The sequence below is a fragment of the Mustela lutreola genome, chromosome 6 (genome assembly GCF_030435805.1).
Source record: "Mustela lutreola isolate mMusLut2 chromosome 6, mMusLut2.pri, whole genome shotgun sequence".
NCBI classification, from domain to species: Eukaryota; Metazoa; Chordata; class Mammalia; order Carnivora; family Mustelidae; genus Mustela; species Mustela lutreola.
Genome location: NC_081295.1, coordinates 153005168 through 153021061, shown reverse-complemented (window position 1 = coordinate 153021061; position 15894 = coordinate 153005168). Strand labels below are relative to the sequence as shown.

The 15894-nt window shown below is 45.9% G+C and overlaps 2 protein-coding genes across 4 annotated transcripts in view; one reads left to right on the top strand and one right to left on the bottom strand.

Annotated features, from left to right (window-relative positions):
• Positions 1-5922: 5922 nt before the first annotated feature.
• Positions 5923-7960, bottom strand: HDGFL1 (HDGF like 1). The gene has a single exon (XM_059176408.1). The coding sequence runs from the start codon at positions 7868-7870 to the stop codon at positions 7151-7153; it is 720 nt and encodes a 239-aa protein (XP_059032391.1). The 5' UTR covers positions 7871-7960; the 3' UTR covers positions 5923-7150.
• Positions 7961-8043: 83 nt separating this feature from the next.
• LOC131834808 (uncharacterized) overlaps positions 8044-15894 on the top strand; it is a 115368-nt gene continuing 107517 nt past the window's right edge. For all 3 annotated transcript variants that reach the window (XR_009354957.1, XR_009354956.1, XM_059179449.1), the window contains exons 1-2: positions 8044-8125; positions 9295-9382. Coding sequence is in view for 1 of the 3 variants with exons in the window: in XM_059179449.1 (XP_059035432.1) it covers positions 9353-9382 (30 nt within the window). In the remaining 2 variants the exon portion in view is untranslated. The remainder of the gene's footprint in view (positions 8126-9294; positions 9383-15894) is intronic.

The following is a 15894-nucleotide window of genomic DNA, read 5'->3' as shown; positions in this document are numbered from 1 at the left end:
TGAGATCTTTTTCTGTGCATTCAAAAGCCTGAGAACCACTAGCAGAGGCAATAATGGTATGAATTCACAGGAGCTCAGAAACATTTTGTTCTGTTAAAACAGCTTAATGTGAAGTGAGCCACAGACTTACTCAAAGCCTTACGATAGGCAAAGTTTAGTTTTTACATCATTGAGAATATTTGCTCTTTCTTCTGCCATTTCTCTATCACATGCTGATATTACAGCATTCTGAAATTTCCATTGTATCTACTCATCGTCTACTTGTCTGTTTCTCCTCTAGAATATAAGCTTCATGAGGGTCAAGAGCTTGTCTGCCACCACTGCCCACAACAGGCTCCACTCACTGGTAGCCAGAAGGCTCTTCATTCCAGCTCCCACATCGCACAAACCCTGGGAGAGCAACGTTAATGTGAGGTTTCTAATAATTTTGCAGATTTTTAATTTTTGAAAGAAAAAACAGTGGTTCGTACCATGTAATGGGGACTCATGTCCTTTTGTTTTTGTTTTAAAAAGATATTCAAGGTCCTGTCCGCAAAGCATTCGCTGACTATCGTCGGTGTGTATGCCCAACAGTGAAGAGTGAGCCCGAAGACAATAAGGAAAGAAACGCTGTCAAAGACGTGCAGGCTGAGAAGCAGACACTGCTGAGGAGTGGCCCTCCAGGGCACCGCCGCCTGCAAGGGAGAAGTCACGACTGATGCATCCTGAGCCTGGGAAGAATCGCAAGTGAGAGAGGAAAGCGGGTCTTGTTGACCAGTGAAGAGGGGTGGGCAGTGAGAAAGGAGCGGAGCTGAACATATTTTTTAATGAAGTGTTAAGTAGATCACCAAGACTAGTGGATAATGACTGCAATGAGAAGTCAGCCCAGGTGTGAACAACAACAAAAAAAGACCTGACAGGGTTTCTGGAAAGAATGGTCCATCCCCTGGAACACTCCGGTGCCTTCTAGTAATCGAGGTGGGCAGCTCATTAGAATTACATGTGAACAGATAGGTACCCTGGAGGAAAAGGCAAGGGAGCTGAGAAAATAGAGCCATAGAATTCCTATTCCTCACGTCAATAATAATAATAATAATGATAATAACAAATAAAATAAAATAAATGAGAAAAAAAAATCAGGACTAGGAGGTATTTGAGAAGGTATACTTAAAAAAATCCCCATTGGAAGACAGAGTGGCTCCTGGGGAAATAGAGGAGCCCTAAAACCACCCACGGGAGCCATGAGTCACACCAGAGAAGAGGGCTATTTAAAACTGGATATGTGGGTATGAAAGAACTCGGCTCACAGTGGGGGAATTTGATGAGGAGATGAGGAAATGGCGAGGAGGAGATTTCAGTTGCTGCCTGTGCATGGGCGGGCTAAATATAACCTTGTCACGTCCGTCTCCCCCAGGGAGCTGCTTGGCATCTGGCAGAGGCCTCCAGTGTTTTCCTAAATGAAAGTGTTAAGGTGGGCTCCGGCGATCTCCAGCAGGAGGGTTAGTTCTCCGGGCTGCGTCGCAGGGACGGGAATTCACACATATGTCAGGGCTGTCTTGTGCTCGGTCTTGAGCCTGACATTCTAACATGTATGAGCTCGTTTGCTTCTCGCAACAAACCTGTCACGGGGAAGTCATTCTCACAACTTTGAGCTGAGGAAAACTGGAAATCACACGGCTCTTCAGTCGCAAAGCCAGGAATTAAATCGGAGTTTGGGAATCTCCAAAGCCAGCTGCCACCAAGCTGCCTCTTTCCTGAAAGGAAGTTGCTAATGAAGTATCAGACGACTCCAGGGAAAATGTAACTTAAGGAGGCAGATAGTGTGTTGACTCTCTGATTCAGATGGCGACCTTGACTGATCTGACTGACCTTCCTTGGGCTCCAGTCCTGCTGAAGTTGGTTATTTTATGAGACCAACCTGTCTATATATTATAACAAAATAATCTTATTTAATAAGTGGGGCCCACACCCTTTTAAAAAAAAAATCCTTACAGTGTTTTACTAGGCAAGACAGAATTCCACCAGTTTCCCTCTGAGGGCTGGGCTGAGAGTGGGGGTGATTTAGTCATTCGTCCGTTTCTCTATTAACAACCCGGTATGGGGAGCTTAATATGAACCAGGCACTTTGGTGGCCTCTTAGAATAAGCAAAATGGTCACACTTCCTGTCTCCACAAAACGTATAACCTAGTGATTGATGCAAACCCATAAAGGAATTTTACTGTTTTACTGAGCACAGGGGAGTGGGATAGATGTTGTTAAGGGGAAACCAGGGTCTTATGCAACACTGGAGCAAAACCGAACTCTGATGTAGTAATTTAGGGAAAGCTTCATCAGAGGAGGAGGAAATGCAGCTGTTCATTTTCTGGGCAGAAAAAAGAGCTTGTCTCCAAGTGGTAAAATACGAAAGGGACAAGGGGGCTCACCGAATGGCCCACAGTCCTCAGGCACTGACCACACACCAGGGCAGGAAGCAGGTGAAGCTTGTTTCTCACTGGTCCCAATGCCAGAGACTCAAACATTCCATGCCTGGGCGTGCCTTTGATCGACAGAGGCCACAAGCTGCCCCTGGCCATCTGGAGCCCTTGGCCACAATCTTTTTTTCTGTGTGTTCTCTGACACTCTCAGGATCCTTTCGGTAAAGGTGAAGTTTACGTATGAAATCAGACTGCAAAGAGAAAATCGTCTGCTGTCAGAATGACTCTAGAAAACCACTTAGGAGGTCTCTATTTTAAAGAGCTCAAAGTCTAATACAGTCAATTTTTCCACCAGGAGTGGGAAACATAAGTGTTTCTATACAAGCCCGAGAGTTGGCTTCTGAGATTGGGACCATATTGTGTAGTGAACAGATCCTGTGCCTTTAAATACATTCCTTTCTGAAAATTGTCTACACCCACTGAGGCATCTATATCATTAAGGCTGAAGGAATGGCAGATCCGAGTTCTCTGTGGTATACTCACCCATTAGTGCTCTTAACTTTTAGGCTGAAGGGCTAAAACATGGCTCCTGTCTGATAAAGGCAGCCACCAGAATGTTCTCTTGCCTACCTGGGCACCCAGGCATTATGAAAATGATGGACGTAAAATCACCCCAGCCTGCACACGTCGTGAGTGTGTAAGTCAGTTTACCCTGCCTCCCTGATGGGGTCAGAGTGTGTCCAGCCTCACGCGTGACGTTTTCTCCAGCACCGCGATTATAAGGAGCATCGGACAGCAGACGTCCCAGCATTTAGAAAATCGCTACTGTGTGCTTCTGTGATAGCCTGTTTTGGGAATGGGGATAAAATATTAACGAAACGTATTTCTTTCTCCTCCAGCTCAGTGGAAAGGCAACAACTGTGCAGGAAATTAGAATAGAGTCCATGTGAGCATGGATGCTGGAGAAACACAGGGGCTGGCTCTCTGGCCAGGCCCAGAAGGGGGAGGCGGTGTTTCCCGAATGCAAGGAGCAGCACGTGCGCATCGTGTGTGCAGCCAAAGCTTCTCTTTGACAAGCCTGTCGACAACAAAGTGAATAGGAGACGCCCTACGGGCCCTACATATCGACTCCAGGAAACATAAAACGGAGGTACAAGCCACAAAGACGAATCTGCACCTTTGATGAGAATTTGCAGAACAGCTCGGGAGCTAAAAGACAGACACAAAATTTACAAGCACCAGTGGGATAGTCCCTTGCCATGGTGACATCATTGGCGACGTTCGTTTGAAACATCAAATGCTTGGAGAGCCTTACCGAAGCCAGTAGGCTAAATGCGTCTGCAGATCACTGACAACAGATGAGCGGGCACTTGCATGGAACGCCTACCCAAGACCTTCCGAACACTCTTGATCGCGGTTGGGTACCTACAACGCCGCGTCAGGAAAAAGCCCAGCGGAGCACTCTGTTCAGCCAGGTAACTCGTTAATGATCGGTAATTCTGTTACTGAGCCACGCATTTTCTAGAAAAAGACAAAACCAACAACAACAAAAAAATACACCACTGGAATTACTGGGAATTACAGACAGCCAAACATGTTTTACAGACTAGCATCTTTTTCAGAACACACACAAAGAACCCATCTCTCGACCACCAGACTATACACATGGGGTCTGCCACCTCAGAGAAGAGGGCTGAGAATACAGATTTTCTGCATTTCCCTTTCTTGATTGCACTGCGATTGTGTGTGCTACTTCTGTGTATCGCTGTTCAGAGGCTCTGTTAGATGGATGGCATTTTCACAGCCATACTGATGTCGCTGGGAAGGCAAATGTATGCGAGGCTTCCTAATAGACACCAACTTTCTTCCATCCCCAACATTAGATACAAAAAAAGGGAGAAAGAGATAATATAAAGAGAAGGACTCAAATGGTAGTAATTTCATTTTCTATCTTCCAGGTTATTGAATCATTTCAGAAGATGTGTGTCCATAAAAACCTTATCAAAACCATGTGCTAGCCTGTGGCAAATCTATCAATCCATATTTGAACTTCCCATAGTCACACACTTCTTGAAAAACCGGGAATGTGCAATGGTCCTCATCATTTTACCAAGCCCTTTAATGACAAAACAATCGTCAGGGGCCCCAGATGCTTTGTTTGTCTTTTTTACACACCCACTAGCACTGTTTAATACATTCTTGGCCGTGTACATTTCTAAATGTTCACTTCAAAATAGTAGTGGAAAATAAGTACTCCCATTTCGTTCAACGGGACGTTTTAGTCAACAGGAACCCATGAACGATCATGAAACAAAGCATCTGTGACCTATGACAAAGACCTGCCTTTGAATCTTAGCTCATTTACTTGGGAAATTTACTTATTTGGGAGAATTACTTAGCACCTCTGAACCTCCGATCCCCAGCCTTTAAACTGAAAATAGTAGGTACTTAATCGGGCAGTTGGATTAATAAAGACACTATGTACAGAACATATTAATTAGCTGCTCTCCCAGTTACTTGTTATCAATACTAAAAAAGCAATTTTATCAACTTCCGATTTCATGGTTAGTGCTTTCGTTTTTTTGAATGTGTAATTCAGGGGACAAAGTTTAGGCTGGGACCAGTAAAACCTGTATTGGAATCCTCAGGGTCCCATGAAGCACAAGAAAAGCCACTTTAACCTCGCTGAACCATGCTGTTTCCAGTGGAAAATTTGAATATCAAGGTCTCCCTTCTGAGACTATTACAAAGATTGAATGAGGTCATTCTTCTCGGCACATGGTAGAGATTCATCAAATAGTAACTTCCAGTATTCATAGGACTACAATAGCAGCCGCTGAAAAACAAGGAATCATCTTGACATCCGCCTCAGAGGAAGATAACATCACCTTACACAGGGCTGGAAAACAGGGCTGTCTGATTTGCCAACCATGCTGGTTGCTGATGGCCTGGTGTATTCTATGAAAAGGACTCCAGTATTTACTAAGCCTCCGCATTCATGCAGTGTGACAAACACAAGACCTGGAAAGCAGCATGCCACTATCATTAAGGATATTTAAATATCCCCCCAGTATATGCAAAAAGCCACTGAAGATAACCCAAAGTATTCTACGGATAGGACATATTTTAAGAACTGGAAATATAAAGCAAGTGCGTTTTATCAGGAGGGTAGTAATGAGATCCAGTAAAGCAATCACAACAATAAAAGAAAGGACCAAGCCTCTCACCCTGCTTCTTCTCTAAATCTGTTGTTTGGTACAGCATGTCGAGTATTAGAAACTCAGTAATTGTCCCAGGGTAGCACCACTCAAACATTTTAAGTTGACTTCTTTCCATTGGTTCTGAACAGTGCGGAGGGCACACTCCTTGAGATAATGGAGGTTTATCAAGGGGGTGGGGGAGGGATTCTAAAACATCCTTGTGTGTTACCAGTGATTGCTTTTAAGGCAGGATGTGAGGGGGCATTCATCCTAAGGGCCCATTCTTCAGAAACCAAAGGAACAGACCTGAGATTTGTTTAAAGTAATCAACGTGTTTTATTTCCTGGAACTGAAATAGTTCAGCTCTCAACTTCCAAAGCTACAGTCAACAATTTTTCATCAGAGCCCAAGGGAGAAGGGTAGGGAGAGGGAGACAACAGAAGAAGGGCACATGGACAGTTCGGGAAGAGGCTGGGGAGGGAGGGGGCACCCACTTCCTTCTCTCTTCTCAGGAAGTTACATTTCAGGTCTGGTGACAATGCTGAGGGGGTCAGGGTGCGGGACGTCATGGGTGGGAACTGGCACTGCCAAGGAACACCAAAGTTTTAACTATAAAAAGAAAGTCCTCAAACCGCAAACAGAAAGGGAACCTTCTAGTCCATCTTTGAAATGGAGTTTGCAGTGGCAGAGCTGGTCGGCTGACAGAAGGCATGGCCAGGGTAGTTCTTCATTGGAGGAAAAAAAAAAAAAAATCTTTTCGTTAAAAATATTTTTCCAACTGCATGCCTTTTCCTTTATGCCTGAGTGACATATACGACTGTAGGGTGGCCTGGAGGCGGTGGGGAGAGGGAAAGGGGTGGCCACGCGTCTCCCCAGAACATCCCACGAAACCGCAGAGATGGAAACGCATCCAAAGAGCCGGGCCAAGCGAACCCTTCCCATCTCACGGGCAACTGGGAAGTTCCCACATTGATGAAAAAAAAAAAAAAAAAACCGACAAATCCCAGAAGGCCCAAACGGGACTCAGAAAGGAGGGAGGCCCTGGCCCAGGAGGGGTCCCACTTTCGGTGAATCGGAGCAGCCGGGCTCACTGGCATGGGAGGGGCGGGGAGAGCTCCGGAAGGCGGTCGCCCACCGCCCCCACCGCCGCAGTCTCGGGCGGGCCCCTTTCGGGCCCCTGGAAGCCTCCCCAAGCCCTGCTCGGTAGGTGCCCTCCACCCCTTCCCTCCTACCCCGATTCCCACGCAGAGGTCCGGAGTGCCCGGGGGGTTGGGAGAGGGGGTGTCTGGAGGTGGGAACGGCCGGGCCAGGCCTCAACTGAAGCCTCGGGGAAGCAGCTCCAGGCGGGCTCAGCTCGTCCCGGGCAGTAGAGGCCTGACTCCGATCTCGGGGGTGCGGGTGGCCTGCCGCTCCGGGTCAACCCCCAGGGCGGTGGGCGGATGGGGGGCAGGGGTGGGGGTGGCGGCGGCGTCCCAGTTTGCAGGCCGTGACCCGCTTCCCCAGGAACAGCCCGGCCGCGGCGGGAACGGGGTGGGGGCTCTTCTCGAAACTGGTGACTACAGGCTGTCGCGCTCTCCGCCCCCCGGGGTCGGCGCCTCGACGGCCGCGGCCTCTCCCCGCGGCTCGAGGACCTCCGGGGGCGGCTGGGCCGCGGCGCCCCGGGTTTCCGGCTCCACGGCGGGCGGCGCGGCCCCTTCCCCGGCGGCGGCCGCCTCCTCCTCCTCCTCCTCCTCCCGGTGCTCCTGCTCCTGCTGCGGCTCCGGCGGCGGCGGCGGCGGCGGCGCCCCCGCTTCGGGCTCGGCCTCCCGGAGGCGTTTGGGGGAGCCGTCGGGCAGCTCGCCCGCGGCCCGCTTGGGCGCCGCCCGCTCGGCCTGCTCGTCGGCCGGCCCGTCGCCGCCCGGCTTCCCCGGCTGCTCGCTGCGGCCGGCCGTGTCGCCCGCGCTGGCCTCCGGCGGCGGCCCGGGCCGCTCCGCGCCGCGCTCGTCCGGCGCCCGCTGGTAGTCGGCGGCGCGCACGGTGGGGTTGTGCTCGATCTCCCACAGCCCCTCGCTGAAGCCGCGGCGCTTGTTGGGCTTGCCGAACTTCTCCTTGGACTCCTCGTACGGGAACAGGTGCTTGGGGCCCAGGAAGGCCGTCTCGTGGGTCCCGAAGAAGAAGACCTGGTAGCGGTTGGGCTCGGCCATGTGCTCGACGCGGGCCGGCCAGTGGGCGTAGCCCTTCAGCTTGGCGAACACCAGGTCGCCGCTCTGGTACTTGCGCCGACAGTAGCACGACATGGCGGGGCTGGACCCGGCCTCGGCGGAGGCCCTGGCGACGCCCGGAACGCGGGCGGGTGGCGGCCGCTAGGCTGGGCCGGGCGCGCGGCCTCCGCCCCCCCGCGCGCCCCGCGACGGGCGCAACGCTCGGCGCCCCGAGAGGGTTCTAGCGCGGAGGCCCCACGGCGGACGCCGCGGATTCTAGAATGATAGAGCCCGCGGCTTGGTGATCCGGGGACCCTCGGCCTCTGGGCCGTCGAGAGGGGCCCCGAGAGGGTAAGATGGGGCCGGGCGGTGGGGAAACGCGGGGACCCCATGAGCACAGAGGTGGGGGACACTAGGAACCGGTCAGAGCAAACTCGAGGTGTCCGTGCGGACCCCGACCTGCTCGCAGCGGCAAACCCTGCTCTCGCCCTGGGAGCCGTTGATGGCCTGGCTGGGTCAGGGCTTTCACCATTTTCCTGGTTTCTTTGAGGGCTGCCGCTGGAGCCTTCTCCGGGTCTCTAGCAGAGTCGGGGGGTCTGACAAAGGGACGGGGTCATGGATAGTGTTGGGATGTCCCGAGTGCACGTCTTCTGAACGGGCAGTAGTTTGGGGAAAATGTTGACGGCCGCACCATGACCCAGGGCGAAGCAGGCATATCAGAATTTCCTGCTTTGCATGGGGAGGTTTGCACCGCGTGCTGGATGTGGACTTGATCCTTTCGGTGACTGTTAGGTACTGTAAACAGACTTCATGGTTCTAACACAGAGTATATCAAACGCTCTCAAAATATTCCTACAATAGGGGAACGTGGGCTGGTTGTGATTAACAACTAGGTAGAGGTCTGCTCAGGTCAAACAAGCTGTTGGTAACTAGGGCTTCCTGGGGGCTAGACTGAAAAATAGCATGATCTCAGCTGAGAGACTATTTTAGGAAGAGACGTTTCTCCAGATAGAAGACTATTCTAAATGGATACTTCTGGGAGTTTCCGTGTAACTGCTTTTGTTATAAGGCTTTCTACATCTTTTTTTTTTTTTTTGAGTTTTGCGAGCTAGTGGTGAGCTTGCACTTTGAAATCCAGCCAGATTTCTCAAAATAGTACTCTTGGCTGTTGTGACAAAGACCTTTCAATATCAATCATCTGTTTAACTACACAGATGTTCCTTCCTAGTAGTGTACCCAGCAGTGACCAGAGGAGAATGAGAACCATTAACCCGTCTCATTACGCTCAGATTGGTTTCTGGTTTGATGGGTTGGATCAGACGTACTTGCCTTTGGATAGCAGAGACCTGCTTTGGGCAAGAGTTACCTTCTCCCAACAAGGCGAAATAGATAGGATGCACTCTGGTCATTCTAAACAAGTTCTTTGAGCTTTTCCGTCAAGCCATTTTTAGCACATTCAGCTACGAAGATGAATCTACGAAGATGAATCTGATACATTTCCTTGTTTGAACTTCATACAGAAAGCGCCAGAGAGCTAGGAGTGTTAAATAGCTGCAGAAGAGAAAGAAAACATCGTGGATGGCGGTGGAGCCCATGGTAGGCAGGAATGTGAGTTTCTGTAAGCGGAGGTCTTGCCACACACACTCGCGCCCTTTTTTCTCCCCCCTTGACTATGCTAAAGCCCAGGCCATCGCCTGGTTGTGGTCTCACGGCAGATACACAGGTAGACGTGTGGGTATTACTTGGACTGGGTATCTGAAGGGTAGAGCAAAGAACCAAAAATCTACCAAACACTGAAACAAAAAGGAAACAGAGGCAAAAAAGAAAATCTAGTAGAGAAGCACCCGGATCTGCAAGGAGTAAGAGAAATTCTATCGGGCACAGACCAGTGTGTCCTACCTTCACCTCTCCTGGTGTGGTCCTGTAAGGCTGGCACAAAAGATGCTTCTGTTTGACGACATTAACATATAATTTCAGAGGTAAGTCCCCCTGGAGACTTCATTAAATAGAAACCCAAGCTATCCCAAGCTAGTCTTCAAATGCTAAATCCTGTGTTCTTTGCATAAACACAAAGGAATTCCAGGAGAACTCCGGTGGGTCGGTGGTTATTAGGATTGGGAAGGGTAGTAGGAGACACAATAGAAAGAATTCTTGCGTCCCTTACTTGTTGACTGGCCTTGTAAGGCTGGCAGTAGATATCTTGATTCTGAGCCTCTGCTATGTGATCTTAAGGTGTTTAAAGAAATACTTTGAATTTCTCTCAGGATTGTTAAAAATATTAATGAGATGAGGGGTATGAAAGTCCAGACCATGGGTGTGACGGTCGTTGCTCACAAAGTGTGGAGAGTTTCATCTTCGATAGGAATTAGGCTATTCTTACTATTATTATGCTATTATTATTATTAGACTAAGTGAGAGTAAAGAGCTATGGAAAAGGGTAGATTCACGAGTAAGAGCCCTAAAGAATGAGAGAGTCTGCGCCAGCTCAAGTTCATGTGACACAAGCAGTTTCATACCCAGCACAATTTCTGCACGAGTCCACATAAGAGATTTTGCTGGGTGGGAATACTATTTTTAGAAGCAGTAATCCTCGCTGGAACTGATTCCCTGCGGTAGCTGACCCCAGAGACAGGAGGATGGGAAGGAAGGTTGAGGAAATGGGAAATGCATTTAAAGAGTTAATAGGCACCGCTTTCACAGGTGCCTCGTTCCTTTGACACCCACGTTCTCAGCAATGCAATTAAGTGGCTCAAGCTTGGCTTATCTTACCCTTGAAACCAACTTGTTCTTAAAAATTACTGTCTCTCTTGCTCCAAGGGGAGACCAGAGGGAAGTGGCGTTCAGGATAACCTGCTTAAGTGTGGGTTGGGCTGTTGTACAGAATACTCCTAAGCAACTACAATTATCAATTTTTAGGAACTGGAGCTCCACGAGCTCAGCTGTATCTAATAGATCAAGACCTTTTTTAAAAACCAGTGTGCCAAGAACACCTGCGTGTCAAAAGGCCCTAATTTCAGCAGAAGCATACCCCTCAGAACCCTTAGAATCCAAAACGTGTAACCCTTCTTGGTTTCCTTCTCTGAAAAACTCATGATAGCGTTTAAAAGGCTGCTTGGCAACAATTATGAGACGCAGGCGATAAAACAATATAATTATACAAGAGAGACAATAGATACCTAATTGATGTTTTCTTGTTTAATTAGTTTAAAATTCAATTAGTCTGATGTAAACTATGATATAAAATAAATGCAACTGCTCTTTCTGTGCTCTTGTCTTCGTTAAAAATATTAGCCTCCTCTGGGTCTATACGACAGAAGTGTTTATACACGGTTGGGATGTGGGGTCATGGCTTTTCTTTTTAAAATGTTCTAGCAGGCACAATTATACAGAAAAAAATGCCCTCTGTGACCGTGGGTAGAAAATCCCCCCGCTGTCCTTTCTGAAAGCCACAGGAGATGATGCCCATTTTTCTATATTTTGTCACCTTTGCATTTTATCAATGTCCATTTAGCCTAACCCCTAAAGCCTCAGAGACTTCTGAAATCCAAGGGATCCGTTGGGGGTAGGAGAAGCTGTATCAGTGGGGAGGTCCCGGAGCTAAAGGATAATGTATGGAAAGTTTCCAAGGAGCTGTATCATTATCAACTTGAATAATGAGTCAACCCTGTACCTAAGCTTGATGATGGCATTTTAGGAGGGGAGACAGAAGGTACAGGCTGCCCCAGTGGTGTATGTGTGCGAGCAACTTGGGCCTCCTTGACCAGTCACAAATGTTACAGGGCACATAGATCACGACTGTTTGCAAAACTGCTGTTTTTGTGACCCTGGAAAGAAGAATGTCGCTCGAAAATTAATACAAGTGGATGGTTACAGATAATTATATTTTATTATCCTGATGTGTTGGGAGTTTAGAGGTTTTACACATTACTCTTTGGGGAAAAAATTAAGGAAACATTTCAATAATATGGATATTTTTCTAATTTGAATCTTGCATGATATTTATTCAAACTATTACATGACAATGTATGGTTTTTTTTTTTTAATCTATGTAATGAGCAAAGTGTAAGCAAATAACTTATCATTGCTGGTGAGTATTCAATACTTGAGGATTAGATGAATAAAATGGTCTATTTACATAATAATTACGTAGATGGCCATATTCTGTGTCTTTAAGGTTTTTAAGGTATAATTTAATGACTTTGAAAATGCTTAAAATATGAAGTTGAGGGAAAAGAAAGAAAATATATAAGGCAGGCGATTTATCAGCCTATGTGAAACCTAGTTCTTAAATCTAAAATGTGTGTAAACTTAGGGCCCATTTGAGAGAAAGGCTGTTTCAAATGAACAAAAAGTGTGTGTCAAATAGGTTGCCTGGCATCTATTAAATGTTCAATTACTAATAGTCATTACTATTAAAATAAGGAGCACTAGAGGCACCTGGGTGGCTCAGCTGTTAAGCATCTGCCTTTGGCTCAGGTCATGATTCTGGGGTCCTGGGATAGAGCCCCTCACTGGGCTCTCTCCTTGGTGGGAAGCCTGCTTCTCCCTCTCCCTCTGCCCCTGCTGTGTTCCCTCTTTTGCTATGTCTCTCTCTGTCAAATGGATTAAAAAAAAAAAAAAATAGGGAGTATTACTCTTTTGTTAAAGTCTGAATCTTTTTATTTTTGCGTTACATGATACCTTTGGGAGGGATTACTGTTGTTTCTCCTGCCCACAAATTTTTTTCTGGCTCTAAATTTAGCTTGACACTTTGCCAGTGCTCTTTTAATTTTAATATAGTTACATATATTTTTCTTGGTTTTTGGAGGGGACATGTTCTTCATGCCATAAAAACACATTTTTGAAAGATCCAAGGTCATCAAGGTCACGTCTATCAGCACCTATGGGTCTGGGCTTTGCGATTTCAATCCTGCCCTTGTCGTTACATGAACATGTCATGCAGATGGTTAAAATATCTAACGCTTTCAGGAAAACCTTGCTCAAGTTTTTGATGTTACAAACTGTCTTCACCTCAGTGACCTCCGACTCTACCTTAGTCTCGCGGCTTTCAAAATAATTACCAAAATACAGATTTGGGGGAATAAGTAATTTATACTGTTTTCTTTTAAGGAAATTATCAATAATGTGTGTGACAAGAAAAAGGGAATATTTCAACCCAGATGTCTAATTTTGAATTAATGGAAATGGTACCTGAAGATAGAAAATAATTTTGATTGCATTTTTGATAATTTTTTAAAGTCGGCTCCACGCCCTGCACAGGGCCTGATGGTGGGGCTTGAGTTCGCGACCCTGAAATCCAGACCTGAGCTGAAATCGAGAGTCGCTCACTCAACCAACTGAACCACCCAGATGCCCTGAGTTTTTCATATCTCATTATTATAAAATGCCTTATATTTTTCATTTAGTTTTAGATTAGAGATACCTCTGCTGAGTTGGTATTTATCTTTCTCATCAAAGGATTATTGGAGCTGAATGGCTTTGTCTTTTTAAACACTGAAAGAAATATTTTGCCTTCAGAACGATTGAGGTTTTTCTAAATGAGGGAACATGTGTATTATTTGTTGAAATCTGTAAGTCCTCTAGGGAGTTTAGAGATTTCATAGAAATTCACGAGCTTATAAGCGTGGGCTAGAGAGCAAGTAAAAGAAAATCGGGACATAGAAATTCAACATAACTTTCCTGAACCAGCATTTGAGATCAGCAAAATCTTCAACAAACATTGCTTCTTCTCTTTAACAGAGTTTGTTCATTGTTTAGATGGAGTTAGTGAGGAAAACACACTTTCAGGTGCCTCAGAAAAAGGTTCCCGATGAAACAAACAATGTTACCCCTTTTCTCTTTGGCAACTCTTCATAGTAGACATGCAAAATGGGATACATGCAAAATTGAAATACATACGTAAGACACTTAGGGTACACAGTCTTACCACCTTTGCTCTTCAAAATCGGACATAACGAAAGCCCATACTCTATTCTCGATTGTCAAAATAGAGCCATAATGAGAATAGGTTGATAAGTAAAATTACAAGAGAACCGTGTTTCCTGAGCACGTCGCTGCCAAACACTGACAGATGATAGACACTTTGTTTCCCAATTCATTGTTAAAGCTCTTTACTGCACTGCCTTTCTCCTTTTTCTTTGAGTTTTTTTTCTGCCTGCCCACTTATTCATCATGTGCACAGTCATTCAAAAAATACAACCGTTAGACCTCCAGAAAAGTTGGTTGACAGAAAAAGAAAAGGATGAAGCAAATACTAAGAAAACAGAAATGTCACGGACAAGTGCTTAGAAGGATCACAAAAGCGCAGTGGGGAAACTAGCCGTCCTTAGCAGAGTTAACGGTCCCCGAGGGTTTTTCAGTAACAATTTGAGTTCTGTTTACAAGAATCCTTACATTAAAAATAGGGAGTCAGGGGGTCTGGCTGGCTCATTCGGAAGAGTGTGTGACTCCTGATCTCTGGTCATGAGTTGGAGACCCATGTGGGTGTAGAGATTACTTAAATAAGTGAAATTAAAAAAAAAAAAAATGTGTATCTATCTGCCTTGGATGACAGCGTTTGGAGAGGGAGAAATGAAGGTATAGATTTAATCTTAAGAGTGGGTGTCAGTTCTTACAATAATAAAGAGAAAAATAAGTATGCTGGTAAGCTAGGAGAGGCAGATATGTGTAAAGGTAAAATGATGTTAGCTACACATCAAGTAATGTTAGTGTAGACATGGTATCTCTCCAACATAAAGTATTACAGATAGAACACTTACTTCTCTTTAAAATGGCCATCCAGCGGCTGGGTGGCTCAGTTGGTTAAGCTACTGTCTTAGCCTCAGGTCATGATCCCGGAGTCCCACATCAGGCTCTTAGCTCCATGGGGAGTCTGCTACTCCCTCTGACCTTCTCCCCTCTCGTGTGCTCTCTCTCTCTCTCAAATAAAATCTTAAAAAAAATTTGTAAAATGCCCATCCTTGGGGCACCTGCATGGCTCAGTTCAGTGACTCTTAACTTCAGCTCAGCTCATGATCTCAGGGTGGTGAGATCAAGCCCCACCATCGGGGCCTGTGCAGGACATGGAGCCTGCTCAAGATCCTCTCTCCCTCCTCCCTTGTACCTCCCCACCTCCCTCTCTCAAAAATTAAATAAGTAACTGCCAGCTTTTCTTTTTTCTCTCAGAATATTTATAACTATAAATTGCAACCACATAAGAGCACTTTGAATATTTTCTTTTCATTATTTTTTTAAAAATATTTTATTTACTTATTTGTCAGAACACAAGTAAGGTGAGCAGCAGAGGCAGAGGGAGAAGCAGGCTCCCCAGCAAGCAGGGAGACCCACACGGGCTCAATCCCAGAATCCTGAGATCATGACCTGCACTGAAGGCAGACGCTTAACCAACCATACAGGCACCCCTTTTCTTAAAAATTTCAAAGGATGTATATTCTGAGACTTTTACCAGCTGCCATCTTCTTTCATGATGGCTGACCACACTTTTTTCTCTTGTAGTAATAGCAAAGTCAGTAAAATTTTCATTGAGCAATCAATAAATGTTTAAATCAATCAAAATGTTTAAATTAGTAAATTGAACCATTTAATATTAATTAATAATACTTTCACCAATTATAACTTGGAAGAGTTAATTGAGTTTTATCTTTTGCTAATCTTAGCTGCCTTGCACATTTCAAATATACCTGAGGAAAAAAAGAATGATAACATGTAGGTTTTCTATATCATGAAAGACTACTTTGGGTTCATTCAGGTTTCCGTTTTTTTCTTCTGTTTGCTTTGCAGGACCCCTATGACTTGACAGGGAGTTTTTAAGCTGCTTAGGATACCAGCTCAGGGCTCGCAATGTCTGAGCACTTACTGTATGCCCAGGAGAGGCCCAGTGATGTGGGGAAGATAGCATGAGTATGGACTGTTTTAACTAATGGTCATACAAGGTGGTCTCTGCTATATCCATTCTATGATACATTTTGAGATATTATCTGTGATCTGTGTGATCTGTTTTGTAATTGATACAATATTTTTATATATCCATTATCAACATGCATAAGCCAGCTTATGAACTGTTTATTCAGTGTTTCCATACTCTTGCTAATATTGTTTCATCTACTTGTGATTAAAAATAC

Coding starts and splice junctions, on each gene's coding strand:
- HDGFL1 (XM_059176408.1), bottom strand. CDS start 7,870: ATGTCGTGCTACTGTCGGCGCAAGTACCAGAGCGGCGACCTGGTGTTC.